The 18,863-nt window shown below is 48.4% G+C and overlaps 5 protein-coding genes across 6 annotated transcripts; 1 reads left to right on the forward strand and 4 right to left on the reverse strand.

Annotated features, from left to right (window-relative positions):
• The first annotated feature begins 109 nt into the window (after nucleotides 1-109).
• On the forward strand, nucleotides 110-11,342 carry LOC117148936 (protein vav). 2 transcript variants are annotated; one of them, XM_033316662.1, is made up of 11 exons: nucleotides 110-878; nucleotides 1,374-1,555; nucleotides 2,001-2,075; nucleotides 2,763-3,386; nucleotides 7,364-7,472; nucleotides 7,591-7,758; nucleotides 7,827-8,650; nucleotides 8,718-9,095; nucleotides 9,162-9,314; nucleotides 9,382-9,553; nucleotides 9,615-11,342. In XM_033316662.1, exons 1-11 carry the CDS (start codon nucleotides 624-626, stop codon nucleotides 9,672-9,674), a joined length of 3,000 nt encoding a protein of 999 aa, XP_033172553.1. In that variant the 5' UTR covers nucleotides 110-623; the 3' UTR covers nucleotides 9,675-11,342. The 2 variants fall into 2 exon arrangements, with proteins under 2 accessions (XP_033172553.1, XP_033172552.1); XM_033316661.1 differs by lacking the exon at nucleotides 2,763-3,386 and having other exon boundaries at nucleotides 114-878.
• LOC117148937 lies at nucleotides 4,703-6,993 on the reverse strand. The gene is made up of 4 exons (XM_033316663.1): nucleotides 6,782-6,993; nucleotides 6,600-6,693; nucleotides 5,383-6,126; nucleotides 4,703-5,320 (listed from the first exon to the last, which is right to left on the reverse strand). The coding sequence occupies exons 1-4, from the start codon at nucleotides 6,819-6,821 to the stop codon at nucleotides 5,047-5,049; spliced, it is 1,152 nt and encodes a 383-aa protein (XP_033172554.1). The 5' UTR covers nucleotides 6,822-6,993; the 3' UTR covers nucleotides 4,703-5,046.
• A 369-nt stretch (nucleotides 11,343-11,711) lies between the features above and the next one.
• Nucleotides 11,712-12,941, reverse strand: LOC117148938 (probable serine/threonine-protein kinase fhkB). Its single transcript, XM_033316664.1, has one exon. It carries the CDS (start codon nucleotides 12,859-12,861, stop codon nucleotides 11,815-11,817), a length of 1,047 nt encoding a protein of 348 aa, XP_033172555.1. The 5' UTR covers nucleotides 12,862-12,941; the 3' UTR covers nucleotides 11,712-11,814.
• A 94-nt stretch (nucleotides 12,942-13,035) lies between these two features.
• Nucleotides 13,036-14,959, reverse strand: LOC117148939 (receptor-binding cancer antigen expressed on SiSo cells). Its single transcript, XM_033316665.1, has 3 exons — nucleotides 14,525-14,959; nucleotides 13,424-13,552; nucleotides 13,036-13,363 (listed from the first exon to the last, which is right to left on the reverse strand). Exons 1-3 carry the CDS (start codon nucleotides 14,870-14,872, stop codon nucleotides 13,181-13,183), a joined length of 660 nt encoding a protein of 219 aa, XP_033172556.1. The 5' UTR covers nucleotides 14,873-14,959; the 3' UTR covers nucleotides 13,036-13,180.
• Nucleotides 14,960-15,206: 247 nt separating this feature from the next.
• LOC117148527 (monocarboxylate transporter 7) lies at nucleotides 15,207-18,733 on the reverse strand. Its single transcript, XM_033315940.1, has 5 exons — nucleotides 18,622-18,733; nucleotides 17,373-18,386; nucleotides 15,836-15,980; nucleotides 15,647-15,767; nucleotides 15,207-15,583 (listed from the first exon to the last, which is right to left on the reverse strand). Exons 1-5 carry the CDS (start codon nucleotides 18,703-18,705, stop codon nucleotides 15,322-15,324), a joined length of 1,626 nt encoding a protein of 541 aa, XP_033171831.1. The 5' UTR covers nucleotides 18,706-18,733; the 3' UTR covers nucleotides 15,207-15,321.
• Nucleotides 18,734-18,863: the final 130 nt, after the last annotated feature.

Here is an 18,863-nt window from a genome sequence, read left to right on the forward strand (position 1 = left end):
AAAGTGAGGTGCACAATTAGTTTTCGTCACAATGCAGCAATGCTGTTAACATGTCGCAAATACCACACAGGCAGTTGGTATTTTTTGAGGAGCCGCAAGCGGTTACACAGCCGCCCAGACTGTTATCGAAGTCGAGTATGCTCTTCCTCTTCGATAAACGCAATATTTTGCAATAAAGTAAATTAGTTTTAAAACCATAGTGGCGAGCACTTTCTGAGCAACTCGGCAGCCGAAAGCACTGTTCGCGCGTATAAGGTGCACAGGGTGAGCCCTTCGCGAACGCGATACACCCCCTACGCTCGAATCGTCCCGAAATCGTTGTTTTTGTTGTGTGTGGTGTTGGCTAGTGTTGTGCTCTTCCATTGCCTTCCGTTTTTGCTCTGTGTATCTGTGCTCGGTTCACCAATCCAATCGCAACGGCCAACTGATGAGTCTCAATTGTGTCCATTAACGCGACGAGAGTAGCACCCACCCACCCTGCCCCCCTTCCAACGCTTGCCCGTTGGGCCCGCGCCCCACCTCACACCTTCACCGCCAGCGCCCCACCCGCAGCCCCTCCTCCGAGTCCCAAACCAAAACCAAATTCCTATCCAGATAGAAATACCCACCCCATCCACTGCGAGATGGCCAGCAGCAGTAGCAGCAACAGTTTTGGGGGCGTGGCCGGCGTGAACGGCGATCTGTGGCGCGAGTGCGTCGCCTGGCTGACCAGATGCAAGGTCATTCCGCCCGACCACAAGGCCGCCCAGCCGGACGCCGAGATCCGCATCCTGGCGATGACGCTGCGCGACGGTGTGCTGCTCTGCAACCTGGTCATCCACCTGGATCCCAGCAGCATGGATCCGCGCGAGTTCAATCGCAAGCCGCAAATGGCACAGGTGAGCGAAATGCGAGGAGCAAGTGCTGCCTTTGGTGGCAAATTGGCCAATTGTGAATGGTGGCACACTCTAAACCTTGTAAACAAGCTGCACTGAGAGAAATGGTGGCAGTATATCTGTACAAATAATTTAAATCATTAAATCAAAGATCACTTACAATTAGTGACAATAAATACCATCATAAATTTAAAAAGAAATAGAATAAGCCAAATAAATAATAATATATAATTATTGTAATGGGTCTGCAGAGAAAAATACTGAAATAATTTAACGAATTCAATCGAATATGTTTTTAAAATGTGCTGAAATAAATTCTCAGCAATTCCATATTTTTTTCAGTGTGCCAAATTGGAGTGAAATATTATTGGCCAATATGATTTATTATTTTATTTTTGAGTACGTCTGTTTTCTGAGTGATCTGCAAAATAGTATAATGCCAAATACAATAGAAACACACGCAATTAAATTGAATTGAATTGAATTGATCCATTGCAGTTCCTGTGCAGCAAGAACATCAAGTTGTTCCTGGACGTTTGCCACAACAACTTCGGGATCCGGGACGCCGATCTCTTCGAGCCGACGATGCTGTACGACCTGACCAACTTCCACCGCGTCCTCATCACGCTGTCCAAGTTGTCGCAGTGCCGCAAGGTGCAGCAACTGCATCCGGATCTTATGTGAGTGCTCCGATTGCTCCCGGCTAGCAAACAAGTGGGTCTTCTGTTCATGTCATTTAGAATCGGATGGGATAGATGTCAGTCCGAGCAACTGGTGGTTCAAAGGGAAACTCATTGTGTCTAGTTTCATTTAAAAAAAATTCCAAAAATTCATAAATCAAGTGATTTGTGTACATATACATTTTGGAAATACCTGCACGGAATGGTTTCCAAAATAACACATGAAGTAAATCATTCCATACAGTTTGCAAATATATACATGTTCATTTCAATGTGCTGAATCGGAATTTCTATAAAGATGTATAAGTATTATGATTATATTGTATTACAAATGCTAAAAATAGCTTTTTGAACTATATTCTTAGGCAATTACGTATTTCAATTTGTAGAAATAGATGGAATCAATAGTAACTCCAACCAACTAATCAATTGCTTACCATTTCAGTGGCTTCAATCTACAGCTTTCGCCCACGGAGCGTTCCCATTCGGACGAGGCCATCTACAAGGACCTGCATTCCACGTGAGTTGACGGGCTTGCTGGGCGGGATCCCTGTCCCTGTCCACTGTTCCCTTAGCCATGTTGCGTATTCCACCGCTTGATCTGCTCTCCATTAGCGGGCGATGTGCCTGCATTTCCTGCTCCACCATTGCAAACCCCTGACCCTGCCCCTGACCCTGTCACCCGAATCCGATCTCATTATGCGCTCACATGCTGACCGGTCCCAGGTCTATAAGCCCATGACAGCCTGCTTATCGCATTTCCGAATTATTCTCTTGCTTCTCTCCCTGTAAAATCCCATGAATGTCATAGAACTAAAGAAAGTTCCAGCCGAAAGTAAGAAAGTATTGGAAATACACATCAAAAGTTGCCCAAAACTGGGTGGTGCATTTAGGAAATGCTACCTTAAAGTGCGCTTTTAATGCAACAAAAACCGTACAAATCGCTGAACTTTTGAAGCTACTACTACTCCTGATATCCAGCCCTCGATATCGGATGGTCGCCCTCGCGAGAGTTGTCTGTGCAAGGCGATGAAGTCGGTCCAAGCTATCTCCGTGTCCAACTCTATCTAACACACTCTCTCTCTCTCTCTCTTTCTCTCTGTCTCCTATCTCTGTCTAACACACTAACCCTCTATGTGAATGTGTGCGTTTGTTGCTTGGTGTGCGTGTGTGTGCGTGTGTGTTGGCATATGGGGCATGCCCCCAGCGATCTGAACATGCGGAAGACGAGCAGCATAGACGCCTCCGCCTCCTCGTCGGCGGAATACTACGACCGAACGTCGCAGAGCGGATCGCTGGACGAGAATAGCGACATTACGATCGAGAACGGCACCGAGGACATCGACGACTACATCGAGGACTCGCTCTCCAACATGTGCGACTCGACCATCGACAACGATGCGGAGGATGCGGGCGTGGAGACGCCCCTGCTGTCCGACTGCCAGGGCAGCCATGTGCGCGAGCTGTCCTTCGATCTCGCCCTGGATGTGGTTAGCTCGACGACGGATGGCGCCTCCAATGCGGTCACACCCACGCCGGAATCGTATGCCCGCCAATCGGAATCGCCGTTGGCCGCCGCAGCGCCAAGCGTTCCTGTGTCCGCTGCACCGGGGCCACCGATGGGCCGTCTGGTGTCCACCTCCTCCTCATCGTCGTCGCTCCTGGTCAGCGAGAGCCAGCGGCTGCAGCGAGCGGCCGCCGCCGTCTACAACTACCGCTCCTCGATGGCGTCCACCGAGCACGAGTATGCCTACATCTACAGCGAGGACGACGAGAAGGTCTACGAGGACCTGTGCTACGTCACCTTCCAGGCGAAGGCCAAACCCGAGGTGTGCTGTCCAACATATTAAATGTCTTTGTGTCCAGCGGGGTGGGACGCCACTACCAAACGCACCCCGAGCGTGGCCAAATCCCAACGAGACGCGCTGTAGCAACGGAGTTTCCATGCACAGCCAAATGCTTTGCATCGAAATTATCCGTTTCCACGCAGCTGTTTCCTTGTCTGGCTGGAGATGGTCTTTGAGTCCTAGGAACGGAAAGTAATCTTTAAGCCACTTACGAGTGTATGGGCTCAATTTAATTGGCTCCTTTCAATTTTCGCCCAATCAAAGCTACGAAGTAATCTTCTTTGCTTGTGGAAAGGAAACGTAACGTGAGCAGAGATTACCTTCTGCTCCTCGGATTTGGTGCTAGAGTTCAAACCACCCCCGTGTATCGTCATGTGTAACAGCCTCTTAGCCCAGCCTCCTGGCCTCTTCTATCCCTCAACCTCTTCTTCCTTCCGCGCCCGATCCTCGCTCCTCCTTCGAATGCCATGTCCCACAATCCCTTCGATTCCTCCCTGTAGGCCTATGCAACCCATGCCCTGCACTGGTTGTCTTGCTTGCGCTTGAGCTTCATCCACCACACTGCCCGCACTCTCATCCCACTAACCATCAAACACTAACCACAACGAACCACTAACCCGGACGCGCACCACCACCGACGTAGCCCGCATCCCCAAGCCTACAGATACTATATCGCTGCGAGCGCTCTGCTGCGGCTGCGGCATTCCCATTCTGATTCCGCCTGGCGGTTCCTACAAGGCCGCCACCAGATCCATAACGGGAATGCAACGGAGCAGCGGTGGCGCTGGGTTATCGAACCCAACTTGACACCGATCGAAGGCCGGGCCAAACATAGCCACCGGATGTGGAAGTGCCGGCCGCCCAGCACCGCCTTTCGTTATTTACACAACCACCGAGTTTCTGCGCTGCGCGAAAGTGGTGCGGTACAGTCATCGGAGCGCGTGGATGGCGATGGTGGGGTGGGGGGCGAAGCCACACCGATCCATAACCGAGAGCTTCTGCTTGTCAGCCGGGGATGCGGTGCGATAAGGTCGATACACGGAACACGGAATACGGAGCACGGCCGATTGAAAGCCAGATCCCATTAAACAACATGCTCCACTATCTCGTCCGTCCGGTGGCAGTTGTTCTGGTTTTACCAATAATTACATCCCGATTCCCTTTATGTTGATTATGCCGCCTTGATTTCTGTTTACGTTCGTACATCATTTTTATAGCGCAGGCTGCTAGTTGCGCGTTAGTTAAGTTAAATGACTAGTGACTAAGACGCCCATTGAGCCCATTGAGTTTCCACATTGAGTTTCTTACATACGTTGCCATACGTATTGTATTTGGTTTGCTTTCTGGTTTATCTAATGCTTTTACATTCGTTCTTTCGATTCACGTATTATGCTTTCGTTATTACTGAACGAACGTACGTGTCTATCTATGCGGCGCTGTTCGCGCCCTATTCTTTAGCGGGAAATCACTGTGGACGGGGACGGCTGTCCGCGTAGTGACGACGCAGCGCATTGGGAGTCATTTGAGATGGCGTTTGGGAGCCCACACGATATTGTTTGTTGATTGTGAAGCAACACAGCTAGGAACTTGCACTTGAACCCTGAAACAAGCAGGCGACCAGAGAAGCACTCGCGATGCGTTCGCTCAGACTCTGAGTGTCATGGCATCGGCCTCGACTCCCAGCTTCTGCTGCTGCTTCTCCTGCTGGAGCTCTTGCTCCTCCTCCGGCTCCTCCAGAACCTCGCTCCTCTCCTCGTCACTGCTGCTTGGCGCCGGCGAGCTGAGCGTCACATCGCTGCCCAGGGCCAACAGTGGCTGGACATCCATGTCGGGCGCAAACTGCTTCAGCAGGTGTCCCACCACGGTGCACAGTCCCATCAGACGCTTCTCCATTCGCTGCTCGTAGCGACGGCGGTGCCTGCAAAGGGAATTTTTCGATTAATCTCTAGCAGCACAGGGGATTCACCGAGTAGCACACACCTGTAATACTTCTCCTTTTCGCTGAGCCCCTTGCGATGGTGTTTCCTTAACAATTTACGCGCCTGTGGGCTGGGCTTCTCCGGCTTCTCGCTCTTCACAACCGTTGCCGTGGGCACTGTCGCCTCCTCAAAGTCGTTGTACCTGCTGTTGGATAGCGACACCTCGCCGCCAATCATCACCGGGCCGCACTCCATTTCCTGGCAGCTGGTGTTGCTTAGCATGCACACATCCTCGCCGTCGCCAACTGCCGCATCCTTGCGCGCCGTCGCCTCGGCCAGCAGCCTGTCCAGCTCATCGTTGTTGCTGTGGACGTGGTCCTTGTTGCTGGGGCCACTGTTCCCGTGGCAGGGCGACGTGTTGGACTCGTCCATGTCATCGGTCTCGCAGCCGTTGGGCGGCGAGCGTTCGCCAAAGTTGTGGTCATTGAGCACGCCCAGCATGAGCGGCGAGAGCTGCGCCTCGTCGCAGGAGTAGACACTGGCGATGGCCAGGTTGTGGTTCGGCTGCTCCACATTCGGCTCCTTGAGCGCGTACGAGTGCAGGTCGGCGGTCTTCTGGTTCATGTAGGCGTGGATGAGGCCGAAGAACTCCCATTCCTTGTTCAGCTCCTCGATGCTCTGCTTGTTGAGTGGGGCGCCCAGTGTGTTGGCCTTGTGGATGCGGTACCGCTGCACCATGGAGAACCACTGCTTGCGTAGCGCAATCTCGCTGAAATCGCCGATCTTGGCCATTTCCTTGAATTTTCTGTATATCATTGGAATTGGGTTAGTTTTAATAGCATTCGAATAAGATAATTTGCTAAATTTAAATTTTGAGGTAGTGAATCTGAATCAAGCACATGAAAATTGTTATTTTTTCTTAGTTTTAAAGTTTAAATTGGTGAAACTAGTTGGGAATTTGTAAGTTTGGAATTTCAAGAGTGCCTAATTAATGCTAAAACAATTTAAGAATGAGTTCTTTGAGCTTCTAGGCTTGACTTTATAAACGGATTGGGTTTCGAAAATAGTTCTAATTTCAATCAAAAGGAAGTTGGTGATAATCACAATGAAACCTACTTTATGCTTATAACCAAGCTTTTAACCTAATATCTGATCTGGACATTGTGGCACCTTCTTTTGGCACTCAATTGATAGCAATACAAACAGTCTTCGATGGCCAAAATGTCCGGAGTTGGCCGCGATCTCCTCGTGGATTTGATAACCAAGAAACCAACTCACTTCCATGGCTCCGCGTGCTTCGGTGAGTAGCGGGAGAAGAGCTCGTCCGCCGCGATCCGCTGCACCACCAGGTCGCGCTTCTCCTCCGCGGACCCTGCAAAAGTCCACAAAAGTGCAAAAGTGCAAGAATGCAAAAATTGTTGCAGTTGGAGCAGCGAGCACGTGCTGTAGTTGTTGCTTACACTTCTTGGATCCGCTCTTGGCGTACGTGTGGTGGTCCATGTTGCGAGCACTGGAGTCGCAGGTGGCCAGGCGGTGCGGGCAGGCCAAGTCGCTGAATTCGGAGGGGGGAAGTTGGCAGATGAAATTCCGAAAATACACAGCGACTATTTTTCTTTTTTTTATTTGTTCTGCCACAGATGTTCTAGATGGCGATGCAGCCCTGGCTGCACTGGCACTGGTAAGCCAGGGCTGCTGTTGGGGTGGGCCTGTTGGGCGTAACAGCGCTCTGTTGGCTAACAGTGGGGGGAATCGATTACGGAGTTGACTGCCTATCGGTCTATCGAGTTTCAATATGTGGCGCACTCAGTAGAAACTTTAATTGCCAAAAATGTGTTTTCAGTTCCTTTATTAATACTCTATAATCTATAGTTATAGTTCGTCAATCAAAATTGTTAAGTAGTAAAGATGGGGGGAAATAACTTAAAAACAACTGTTGAATATCGTTTTGCTACTCATTTATTGTTTTACCTCTGCTCGAATGTCCATTATGATTTTACATTATTTATTTTATGATTTCTGGCCTTTGTTTCGTTTTCGTTTAGTACCACCGACAATATTGCATGCAATGGAACCGGTTACGACCACACCAACACAAAAGAGGAGGAGGTGTACCAAGACTTGTGCGCCCTGCACAGGACGAGTAGAAGCCAGGTAGAATTGCGTACCGAACCGCCTGTCCATGCATGAGACACTTCGGTGGCCCCGTCACTTGGGTCGGAATCCTGACCGCACTAACTCCCGGCTCTCCACGTTCTTCCTTCCCCTCTAGACCGCCTCGTCGACGAGCTTCGAGCAGCGCGACTACGTCATCCGCGAGCTGATCGACACGGAGTCCAATTACCTGGACGTGCTCACTGCGCTGAAGACCAAGTTCATGGGTCCGCTGGAGCGGCATCTCAACCAGGACGAGCTGCGTCTCATATTCCCGCGCATCAGAGTGAGTTGCAGCTGCCTGTGATTTTTTCTGTCCAGCTTTAAAGTCGATGAATCCACATTGCGCTTCAGGAGCTGGCCGACATCCACACAAAGTTCCTGGACAAACTGAGGGAATCGCTGACGCCCAATGCCAAAGTGAAGATGGCCCAGGTGTTTCTCGACTTCCGCGAACCCTTCCTCATCTACGGCGAGTTCTGCTCCCTCCTGCTGGGCGCCATCGACTATTTGGCGGATGTGTGCAAGAAGAACCAGATCATCGACCAGCTGGTGCAGAAGTGCGAGCGGGACTACAATGTGGGCAAGCTGCAGCTGCGCGACATACTCTCAGTGCCGATGCAGCGCATTCTCAAGTACCATCTGCTGCTGGACAAGCTGGTGAAGGAGACATCGCCGCTGCACGACGACTACCGCTCGTTGGAGCGGGCCAAGGAGGCGATGATAGACGTGTCGCAGTATATCAACGAGGTGAAACGCGACTCCGACCACCTGGTCATCATACAGAAGGTGAAGGACAGCATTTTCGATCTCAATCTGAATGGCAACGGCAGCGATCTGCTGCAGTACGGTCGCCTGCTTCTCGACGGCGAGCTGCACATTAAGGCGCACGAGGACCAGAAGACCAAGCTGCGCTACGCCTTCGTCTTCGACAAGATCCTCATCATGGTGAAGGCGCTGCATGTCAAGACGGGCGACATGCAGTACACCTACCGCGACTCCCACAACCTGGCCGACTATCGCGTGGAGCAGAGCCATTCGCGACGCACTCTTGGCCGCGATTCGCGCTTCAAGTACCAGCTCCTCCTGGCCCGCAAGTCGGGCAAGACAGCCTTCACTCTGTACCTGAAATCGGAGCACGAGCGGGACAAGTGGCGCAAGGCGCTCACCGAGGCCATGTAAGTGTGATGATTGTGTAGCGTGATCGAAATGCACTACTTAACCGATTCCGAAAACGATGCACAGGGAAAGCCTGGAGCCGCCTGGCTGCCAAAGCACAGACCACAAAATGGAGATCTACACGTTCGACGCCCCGACCACGTGCCGCCACTGCTCCAAGTTCCTCAAGGGCCGCATCCACCAGGGCTATCGATGCAAGGTGTGCCAGATCAGCGTGCACAAGGGCTGCATCTCGTCGACGGGTCGCTGCAAACAGAATCCGGTGAGTGTGCCGCCACCCGTCTGCGATCGTCAGTTGTCCGAGTTCAATTGGTTTGCGGGCAACATGGATCGGGAGACGGCGGCCCACCGGCTGGAGAACCGGCGCATTGGCACCTACCTGCTGCGAGTGCGTCCCCAGGGCCCATCCACTGCCCACGAGACGATGTATGCGCTTAGCTTAAAGTGAGTAGTTAACTTAATTTGGCCAGATCTGCATTGGAATCATCGTTGTTTTTTTCCTTCCAACAGGACCGACGATCATGTGATCAAGCACATGAAAATCAACCAGGAGAACTCTGGCGACTCCATGCTGTACTGCTTGTCCTCGCGAAGGCATTTCAAGACCATTGTCGAGCTGGTCTCCTATTACGAACGCAACGATCTGGGCGAGAACTTTGCGGGGTATGTAAATAGTAAATAGCACATTGGGAAGAGCTATTCGATTGACCAAGACTCTGTCGGCTTGCAGGCTCAATCAGTCACTGCAGTGGCCCTACAAGGAGGTGATCGCCACCGCTCTCTACGACTACGAACCAAAGGCGGGCAGCAATCAGCTGCAGCTGCGCACTGACTGCCAGGTGCTGGTCATTGGCAAGGATGGGGACAGCAAGGGCTGGTGGCGCGGCAAAATTGGCGATACGGTGAGCTGAGCACACAGTGCATCCAACTGAGACAGGTTGTAACTAAAGCGTTGCGTTGCAGGTGGGCTACTTTCCCAAGGAGTATGTGCAGGAGCAGAAATTGGCCAGCGAAGAGCTTTGATATTACAACTACGAGGTTTACTTTGCACCCAAAGCCATTACGCCCACAGCGGCAGCCATTGCTGAATTGCCAGGAGCAGGAAATGGAGCTGCAACTGGAAGTGGAACTGGAACTGGAGAAGCTGTAGCTGCAGGTGGAGCCATGCGAGGAGCCGCCAGCGAGGAGGCCGTGGCCAACGTCGCCAGCCACAGCAACAACAATTGCAGCTAGATCGTAGCCTAGTTAAATGTATACCTTAAAATGCAACTTGTTTTTATTCGTGATTAAGCCTATTTTGTTTGCCTTCCTTTTATTTTCGTTTTCTTTACTTTTTTTTTTATTGCGTCGTCTGCTTGAATCTTTTGTGCCAATCACCGGAAAATTAGAAAATCCACAGCAAGCAGCAATGTTTGTCTGGGAATGTTTACCTTTAGCGTTTCAATTGTTTACAACTATATATTGCAAATATATAAATCATGCACATACATGCTTACATTACATTTCTAAGAAACCTTAGCCACTTAAGTTTTATATGTGCGTTTCTTTTGTTTGTTCTACTTTATTTTATTTTTTTGTTCTTAACTTGTACTTGTAAACGTCCCACGTCGAGTGAGGGTTGTGCGAATGAAATGAAATGGAAGGGAATGCGTATTTCCATAGAAACAAAGCTTTAAGATTTATATTCATATTATTGTACTTGTACTGGTAGATATTTAACCCTAGTTGAAACGCAAATGTTAACATAACGAAAGCAACGCAGCCACAAAATGTTCGAACAATGAGAAGTAACGACGATAAGGAAGTAAAAGCTTTAGCAATAACGATAGCCGTCATATTTACACGATGATCAACATTTTAGGCCAGCCAATTTATAGATATCTATACCTATAACTATAACTATACCTAATAACTACGACTAACTATAATGTACCTATTTATATAGCCAACGAATCACTTTGCGAAAATGTGTAGTTAGCAAACGCAACGATGTTTTTGAAAATACAACAAAAGATACGAAAGTTTATTCCGCAAATATCAGTCATGATGATCAGTCCCATCGCCACAAAATCAAACTTTGGATTCGAACTAGTATTATTAATTGCTTATTCCTAAGCTTTTGAATGTCATATTAGCCGCATTAATTGTGTTAATCAAAAACGAAGCCCCGCTTGCGTGAAAGTTGAGAACGGTGGCAACTGCTAGTTAAACTATTTCTAACTATTTCGCACAGCACTAGGAGTATGCAATGTCATTTTTTATGCGCACCAAGCACCGGAGCAACAATAGACTTAAAATGCATACTAGAATGCTAGGCTATAATGTCGGTTTCAAAATCCTTTCATGTGCTAAGTGTTCAAGTTGTGTTGTGTGTTTGAGTTGAGGTTTCAAACTGAAGACACTGCGATTTCAATCGTCGAAATTCGAATGTCGAATCGAATAGTTAACGTTAGCGATTCCCAAAGCCAAAGCTATAGCCGCATTTATCACCGGCTGCTATAGCCGTCTCTTTCGCCGCTCGCCTGCTGTCCCTCTCCCTTTCGCATCGGCAGCTCCAAAACTATTGTTAAGTAAATGTTGTTCGTTTCAATTGCAAATTGTCGCATCCAGTTTAATGCCAATGTAAAGATGTTTGTGGTTTTACAAATAAATGAAATGGTTGGGAAATCGACGAGAAACCCCCTCAATAAACGATTTTTGTTCAATTGAGATGAATTCAGCGGATCTCTTATTGATTAATTATTAACATTGAATCATGGTTTTATTTTGCATATATCCTTGTTGTTCATATGTCATACAATTGTTCATACTTTGCCATTGCGATGAACATGGATTTTCATTTAACAATTACACTTCATATCAAATTTTATAATGAAAAAACAAAACAAACTCAAAAGCAAGCAAATATTTCGAAATACCCTTGCTAATATTCGAATTTTATAAAAATCCACATGAGTGCATCATATTTCGGAACTTCAGAACTTCTTTTTTTGGGATAAAACCTTTTCCTAGCTAATCTTGATGATCTCTTCTAGCTGATTAGCCCACAAGTATGCAATGTGTTCTTACAGAATGGTTTATTGTAACAAAAAAAAACGTGTGGTAATCAATCTAAGCTAATGAGTGGGTTATACATTGAGTCATGCGAAGGAAAACACGATTATTATTGCACTTTAGCCGGTCCGCGCCGACGCGTAATCTTCACCAGCCGCCGGCGCCGCTGGCGGGGCACTGGCAGCTCCGTTCTCCCGCCGGGCGGCTGCTCCTGCCCCTGGCCCTGCTGATCCGTGCCCTGGGCATAGCTGTAGCTAATGGTGCGCTTGTAGATGCGCTGCTCCTGCTCCGACTGCTGCGACTGCTGGGAGCGCGGCTTACGTTTGTGGGCGGAGCTGGACGGATGACGGCTGGAGGAGGCCTTTGTCTTTCGGGTCTTGGCCTTGCGGGCCTGCACATCGTAGCAGCGTTCGATCTTCTGGCCCTTGCTGTCCTTGCACTCGTAGCAGACGCTGTTCTTCTGCTGGCGGCGCACGCACAGGCTGCTGGGGGCCACCGGCTCGGCCTGCTCCTGGTCCGTCTTCTGTGCGGGATCGTCGCGGTAACGCTTGTACTGGCTGCCGCTGCCATAGGCGTACTGCTGCGGCTGGTCGTCGTGCGAGTAGCTGCACGTTTCGGACACCTCGTTGTTCTTCAACTGGCGACAGATCTCGCACAGCTGGCCATCCTTCCGCTTGACCTGCCGGCAGCGCTGATCCCTGACATTGGTGGCCTCCGCCTGGGTCTCCTCCTCCTCCTCCTCCTCCAGGCCTTCGCCGTCGTCGTGGTCATCGTCGCCGGCAGCCCGATCGAAGTACTCCTTGACGAACTGCTCGTAGTTGCGCTCGTAGTTGTCCTCGCCGGAGTATCCCTCGTGGCTGGTCTCCGCACTGAGGCTGTCCACATCGTCTACGGCCGCCGCCTCTGCATCCGTCTCGACATCCAGGTCCACGTCCTCGTCCACCTTGGCCTGCGCTTGGTTGTTGGCTGGCAGGATGGGCTGCATCAGCTGCGGCAGCTTTACCACCTTCGATTGGTCCACATCCGTGACGGTGAGAGCGTCCAGGCGCTGGAGCAGCTTGCCCGGCGCAAAGGCCTCCCAGTAGTTGACGCTTCGGTCGTAGCTGTCCGCCAGGGAGACGGCCAAGCCGAGTAGCAGCAGCTCCGGCAGCAGCATCGCACAGAAATCTGCGACTTCCGTCGCCTGCCGTTGCTTTTATGGACTCGACACTTGGCCTGACTCGACTCCACGCCACTCCACTTCACTGCAGATGGAAGCGGGCCCAATGGAGCGCGTCCAAACCGCAGAGCCATCAGGAAGTGTGGCCCAACTAATCGGCGAGGAGGGAAGTGCGAGTGAAAGGCAAGATTTATTTCGTGTGGCCAATCAACTAAATCGAACAAAAGAAAGGGGAAACAAAATGCAGGTGGTCGGTTGTGGAATGGTCAGAGTGGGTGAGGCTGGTGAGGTTGGCTAGGGGCTGGAGCAGCGACAACTACGCCGCTCGCTGTCCGGCGGTCAGCCGCTGAGCGCCCACGGTGGGCGGGGCCGGGCGGACGGGCGGCTGTCGCTGATGGCGCAACTCGCGACGCTTCTCTCGCAGAATCTGCTTGGTCTGGGAGGTGTCCAGCTCCTCCCATCCGCCGGCATTATCATCCACCCAGTCCTCGAGATCGGCCTGCCGAGTAAGACACATTAGTTCGTTTCATGCATTCCATTCGGGCTATCACTGGCTCACATTTATGCTAATGGGCACCAAATCCTGGGCCTGCAGTCTTGAAAAGTCACTTTGTTGGCTGGTCGCCGCACTCGCGGATGGATCCTCCAGGTAGAACTTCATCTGCGGCTTGATGGTGGGCGTCAGCTCCTAAAAGAAGGTTACATTTTAGCCACAGATAATCTTAAATACTTAGGGGTTTCGAATTTTACTGGATTTCCCATTTGTTAAAGGAAGTATATATAGTCATATATAGAATATATATATATATGGAATATCATAGATGATCGTATTGTAGGTATATTTACAATTTTTGTTATTTGCTTGTTTGTTTTTTACTCTTGTAGGTATTAAGTCAGTTCTTTAGCTTCATGGTGCTCTATTTTTTTTATTTAAATCAACGCCTGTTGCGTAGAAATACGGAGTTTTTGTTCATAAAACAGATACCTCAATATGAACAATTAGCAAACTCAAACAGCTGTGTATTAACAAATATTATTCAACGTTGTAAGCACTCACTTTTTAGTTAACTATGTAAGGTTTTTATATTTTAAAGCTTTTAAGATCATATTATATATCAACAAATAATGGGTTCAAGTACACTCTTTAATTATTCCTGGTTAAAATTTTGTAAAATCATAAAAATAATCATATTTTTGTAATTTTTGAAAAACAATTCAAATATTTACAAATTATCACAGTAATAAGCTAAATATTCATATTTTTTAAGTAAATATCTTAAATATTCCACTATTAATTGTTGAGCTAACACATTAAGACCAATATTTTCAAATATTTAGATAAAACACAACTAGAAATTAGGCAAAAATTGAAAGAAATGTTTGGGAATAGTTTCGAAAATCATTTCTTTCTAGATTTTTATACCTGTCGTTTTCTATGGCTGTTAATCTTTATGGCGTGATTATGGCCCACATACAAACATGTGCTGATGATAGGGTAAAGGGTAATCACGCCGAAGTCACCTAGATACGTGTACAGGTGGGGATGTCCCCATTTAGCCCCAACATAGCCCACAATATCCCTACAATTGGGCTATGACTATGGGCCGGGCAAGCGGCGCAATCCGCGTAATCCGCGCCCATTGCCCAGGTGCCAACTCACACTGAAGAAGTCCGGTTCGGGTTCCTCCTTGGGCGGCGTGGGTGGCTGGGCCATACGCTGGCGGTACTGCTCGATGTGCTCCTCCACGGTGCGCGGACTGTCGTCCCAGGAGTTCCAGTCCCGCTCGCGCGCACCCGCCGCCCTGCCACCGCCGGCCTGGCCAGCGGAGGAGGCGCCGGTGGCGGAGAAGTCGCCCCGCTCCACGATCACGTTGACCGCCTGCAGTTGGTCGGCGGCTCCGGAGGCGGAGCCGCTGTGGCTGAGCTTGCGGCGCCTGGAGAAGCAGCACAAGGCACGCCGGCACAGCGTGATGATGCCCAGCACCAGCATCTTGATTTGCTGCAGCATTGTCACCTGTTTAACTATCCTATTCTATGTTATTTACTAAAATTCAGTTTCTTGGCCCCGTTAGTGTGACCGCCGCGTGGACAGCGGCAAATACCAAATGGTGGTATCAAATTTGCCGACTTCTACATTTGTAAATACCAAAAGCTGTGACATTACCGTTAAGTATAACTGTGATTTTTGAATTTATGTTCATTCCTTTTCTGAAAATTTCTACATCACTTTATTATTTTAAAACTAATATAACCCATTTATATATGTTTTATTATAAAATTTCCATTTTAAGAACAACCATTTTTTTATATCCCGAATGCTACATTTTACACTTTAATTTCTCAGCTAAAAACATGTTTTTGTCTTTATTTGTTTAATACTTTTGGTAATTTTACATCAATTACCTCAACAATTCACGATATGTTTTGTTAAAAAAAAAAGGGGAGGGAGGAATCTTTTCAATGGACCATTGCACTACGTTCCTGGTTATCAACATCCTCGTGATCAACGTTGTTGCGTTCGATTTTGTTGCGCCTCCGAAACTTGACGATCAGCACTTCGAGGACCCAAGGAGCGGCGCACAGGATCATGAAGCCGTTCAGGATGTGAAAGACGAAAATGTAGTCCTTGGTCTTGTCCCGAATAAACCCAACAATGGGACCGATGAGGAACATGGCATTGCCTTGGATGAACATGAACAAGCCATAGCCAGTGGCGAACCTAAAGGAGATGGAAATACATGTGGAATAGTTTATAATTATGTGATAAATGCTAAGAACCTACCTTTCCTTGGGCAAGTAGTCGGCAAAGACCAGAGGCAGTGGAACGTGGAGCCAGGTGCGCAGAAATCCAATGACCGCCGTGATGCAGGCCATGCCCACAAACTCCGTGATTCCGTTGAAGGCTGTTGGAAAATGGGTGAGATTAGTGGGAGGGAAGGAGTTCTTGGAGCCCAAGGAAGGGTTTGCCTACCGAATCTCGCAAAGACCGTGAGGACGGCACCGGCCAAATAAATGTATCTCGACGGAACTTGGATGCACACGGCGGTGATGGCCAGGAAAATACGAGATGCCAAGTCTGCGGCCGCTCCAATGGCGATAATGGTGGCCGTGTCGGGCTAAAAAATAAACAATATTATTTATGGGGTGTAGAAGCCACTGAAAGATCCGGAAATAACTTGGTTATCGCAATATTCAGACTGGGAAAACCACTTTTTTATGTTTCTTTTTAGACCGTTTTTAATATCTTTAAATCGGTGAAATGCTGTTTCCGATTACCCCACATTATCGTAGAAGGCCCATCTCTAGCCATTTTGTAACGGCGAAAGCGGCCAAAGTGAATTCGAATAATTCAAAATGGCGTCGCGTTCGTTTCTGCCTTTCTTGCGGTCGTTTTGTGATGTTTCAAGCAGCTTATAAATCGCATTTAACTTAATTTTTGTTAACGATTAAAGATTTACCACTTGCTTATGTAACTGTTCAAAGTGTTAAGATGACATTAATATTGTTTGGTTTTCGTTAAAAGCTATTGATTATTATTGAAACTGCGTTTTCGCGAGTGGATTTTGGCATTTTGTGTACTTAAAAGAAATCTATTTGTATATAATTCACAACTACTTATATATGTGTGCATGCATTTACATATGTACAAGGACAAGTGATTATACGAGTAAGTGTACATATGTATGTACATAACTAGGTATATAGTTTTTACAAAATCACTTTTGGCGCTCCTTCAAAAGCGCCGTTATAATGTTACTAATTAAATGGGCTGCTTTTAATAACGTCTATTATGTTTGTATGTATGTGCATATGTATATGTTATGTAATGTCAATTTACTTGTTAGGAAATATGCAATACAGTAGAATATTCATTCAAAAAAGTTTACATTTCTATTTAATTCATTCATACATGCGCCTGTAAATACATATGTACATAGATACAGATACATACATACCATATACATATATGTATGTTTCTATCTAAAAAATTTCGAAGGCGGGAAAAGGACAAAAATTCAATAAAATCTGCAACGGGTGTCGGGTTTCGCGACTATTAGATACCTCTTCTTTTGCGAGCTTTGATTATATGCAAGCATCGTAGATATTGTTTGCCAAGTGGTAAACTGCTTGGCAAGCAGCAAGTCGACTGCTTTCGGGATTGTTCAAGGTGACTTTAGAAATACGATCTTAACCACGTGATATAATTTCAATTCAGTTTGAACTAGTTTCTCAAACAAATTTTGAATAAGGTTATCAAGATTAGGGATACAAAAAGTTATAAGTACATGCATATGTATGTATTGGAAAGATTGCGAAAATGTATGTAAATTATACATAAATATGGTATGTATTTTATCTTGTTGTGTAATTTTCCAATCAACCCACCATATCTACAAACATTTTCTTTCAGCTAACTTTCCATTTGAATCGAGATACCAAGATTAGTGTAAATAATGGTAAGCCTACTGCTCCAGCCCTACACTGTGGATATTGTGGTAATGACTCACCCTGTTGTATCCCAGCTCAAACAGGTAGACCGGCTGCATGGTGAAGAAGGTGATGTCGGAGTAGAGGGCGAAGGTGATGCCCAGCACGATGTTGACGTAGATGGGCTTCTTCAGCAGCGTGAGGTCGAGGAAGTCGACGATGGTGCGCACCCAGCTCTTCTTGGTAGCGTGGACTGGAGCTACTGCACCTGGTGCACCAGCTATCGTGCTCGGACGCCGAGAGGCCTGCAGGCTGTGCATCATCTGGGGCGAGGCGTCACTGACCACCACGGGTCCGGACCAATTGCCCAGGCTGGTGATGCTCGAGGCCCGACTGGAGAGAACCTTCAGCATGTGCTCGTCGGCGTGGGAGAGCTTGCGCGCTCCTGGATCAGCGGTATGGAAGGTGGGCTCCTCTCTGGGAGCCTTGAGCGGTGTTTCCGGCTGCACTCTAACCACCACCGTTGGGCTCAGCTCCTTGAGTTCCTCCTGCTCCTCGGGCTGGATGGGCACGCGACGCATGTGCCACTCCACTGGGTGCATGACCAGCATCCCGAACACCGCATGGGCATTCAGTCCCGTGAGGATGAGCAGGCAGCCCCGGAAGCCGTACCATGACATCAACTTCTGCATGACAATCGGATACAGCATGGAGCCCAAGCCAATCAGAGTCTGGGCAAAGCTCATCCACATCACCCGGTTCTTGACGAAATAATGGTTGAATGTCGTGTAGCAGGTGGGCACCATCAGCCCGAAGGCGAATCCCTGCACCACGCTAAAGGCCATGAGCAGGTGCAGCGTGGATGTGGCGAACAACTGCATACCAGTGCCCAGGAAGTACAAGATGCCGCCAGTGACGCCCACCTGCCGCATCCCAAAGCGCTGGAACAGGGAGCCGGAGAACAGGCCGGCGAAGCTCATCGAGGAGAAGAAGGCACTCGTTATGATGGCCATGGCACTCGTCTCCGCTCCGATGCTCTTCAGGAACTCGCCAAAGACCAGGCCAAACGATGGCAAAGCCGCAAGCGCGCTCGTCTGTAAGTAATCGGTTGAATTTATGCTACTTGGCTTCTTTATGTCATTAAATCTCTAGAGATTTTGTGTCTGTATAACTATTGCGTCAAATGCTTTGACCATCATTTAACCTAGTACCTAGAACTTCTCAAAAACGAAAAAAAACTGAACTTTTAACTATTTTCCGTTCACTTAAAAATAACTGACGACTGACTATGCTTTTTTAGCCAATTGAGTTCCCTGTGTTAGCACTTACGAAGGGCAGGGCCATGCCAATGCAGACGAGGATTCCCCAGCCGCCATCGGGGGCCTCCAGTGTGTAGGATTTCGACTTCTTCATCTGGTATGCTGGGCGCGACTGGAGTCGGTGCTCGGTCGTCACCCAGACGTCTGAGGCATCCGTCCGTGTGCGTATATCAATCCCATCGTATAAGTCGGCGCTACCAGTAGCAGCCTCCTCGATTACCCGCTTATCGCACCTCGGGTCTTTATGGCCAA

Source organism: Drosophila mauritiana, chromosome X (genome assembly GCF_004382145.1).
Source record: "Drosophila mauritiana strain mau12 chromosome X, ASM438214v1, whole genome shotgun sequence".
Lineage (NCBI taxonomy): Eukaryota > Metazoa > Arthropoda > Insecta > Diptera > Drosophilidae > Drosophila > Drosophila mauritiana.

Coding starts and splice junctions, on each gene's coding strand:
- LOC117148938 (XM_033316664.1), bottom strand. CDS start 12,861: ATGCTGCTGCCGGAGCTGCTGCTACTCGGCTTGGCCGTCTCCCTGGCG.
- LOC117148936 (XM_033316662.1), top strand. CDS start 624: ATGGCCAGCAGCAGTAGCAGCAACAGTTTTGGGGGCGTGGCCGGCGTG. Junction 7,759..7,826: donor TCATATTCCCGCGCATCAGA/GTGAGTTGCAGC, acceptor ATTGCGCTTCAG/GAGCTGGCCGACATCCACAC. Junction 9,315..9,381: donor CTGGGCGAGAACTTTGCGGG/GTATGTAAATAG, acceptor GTCGGCTTGCAG/GCTCAATCAGTCACTGCAGT.
- LOC117148939 (XM_033316665.1), bottom strand. CDS start 14,872: ATGCTGCAGCAAATCAAGATGCTGGTGCTGGGCATCATCACGCTGTGC. Junction 13,553..14,524: donor CCGAACCGGACTTCTTCAGT/GTGAGTTGGCAC, acceptor ACCTTCTTTTAG/GAGCTGACGCCCACCATCAA. Junction 13,364..13,423: donor TGGTGCCCATTAGCATAAAT/GTGAGCCAGTGA, acceptor CTTACTCGGCAG/GCCGATCTCGAGGACTGGGT.
- LOC117148937 (XM_033316663.1), bottom strand. CDS start 6,821: ATGGACCACCACACGTACGCCAAGAGCGGATCCAAGAAGT. Junction 6,694..6,781: donor CAAGAGCGGATCCAAGAAGT/GTAAGCAACAAC, acceptor GGACTTTTGCAG/GGTCCGCGGAGGAGAAGCGC. Junction 5,321..5,382: donor GAAAAGGAGAAGTATTACAG/GTGTGTGCTACT, acceptor TTCCCTTTGCAG/GCACCGCCGTCGCTACGAGC.
- LOC117148527 (XM_033315940.1), bottom strand. CDS start 18,705: ATGAAGAAGTCGAAATCCTACACACTGGAGGCCCCCGATGGCGGCTGG. Junction 18,387..18,621: donor TTGGCATGGCCCTGCCCTTC/GTAAGTGCTAAC, acceptor GATTACTTACAG/ACGAGCGCGCTTGCGGCTTT. Junction 15,768..15,835: donor CACGGTCTTTGCGAGATTCG/GTAGGCAAACCC, acceptor ATTTTCCAACAG/CCTTCAACGGAATCACGGAG.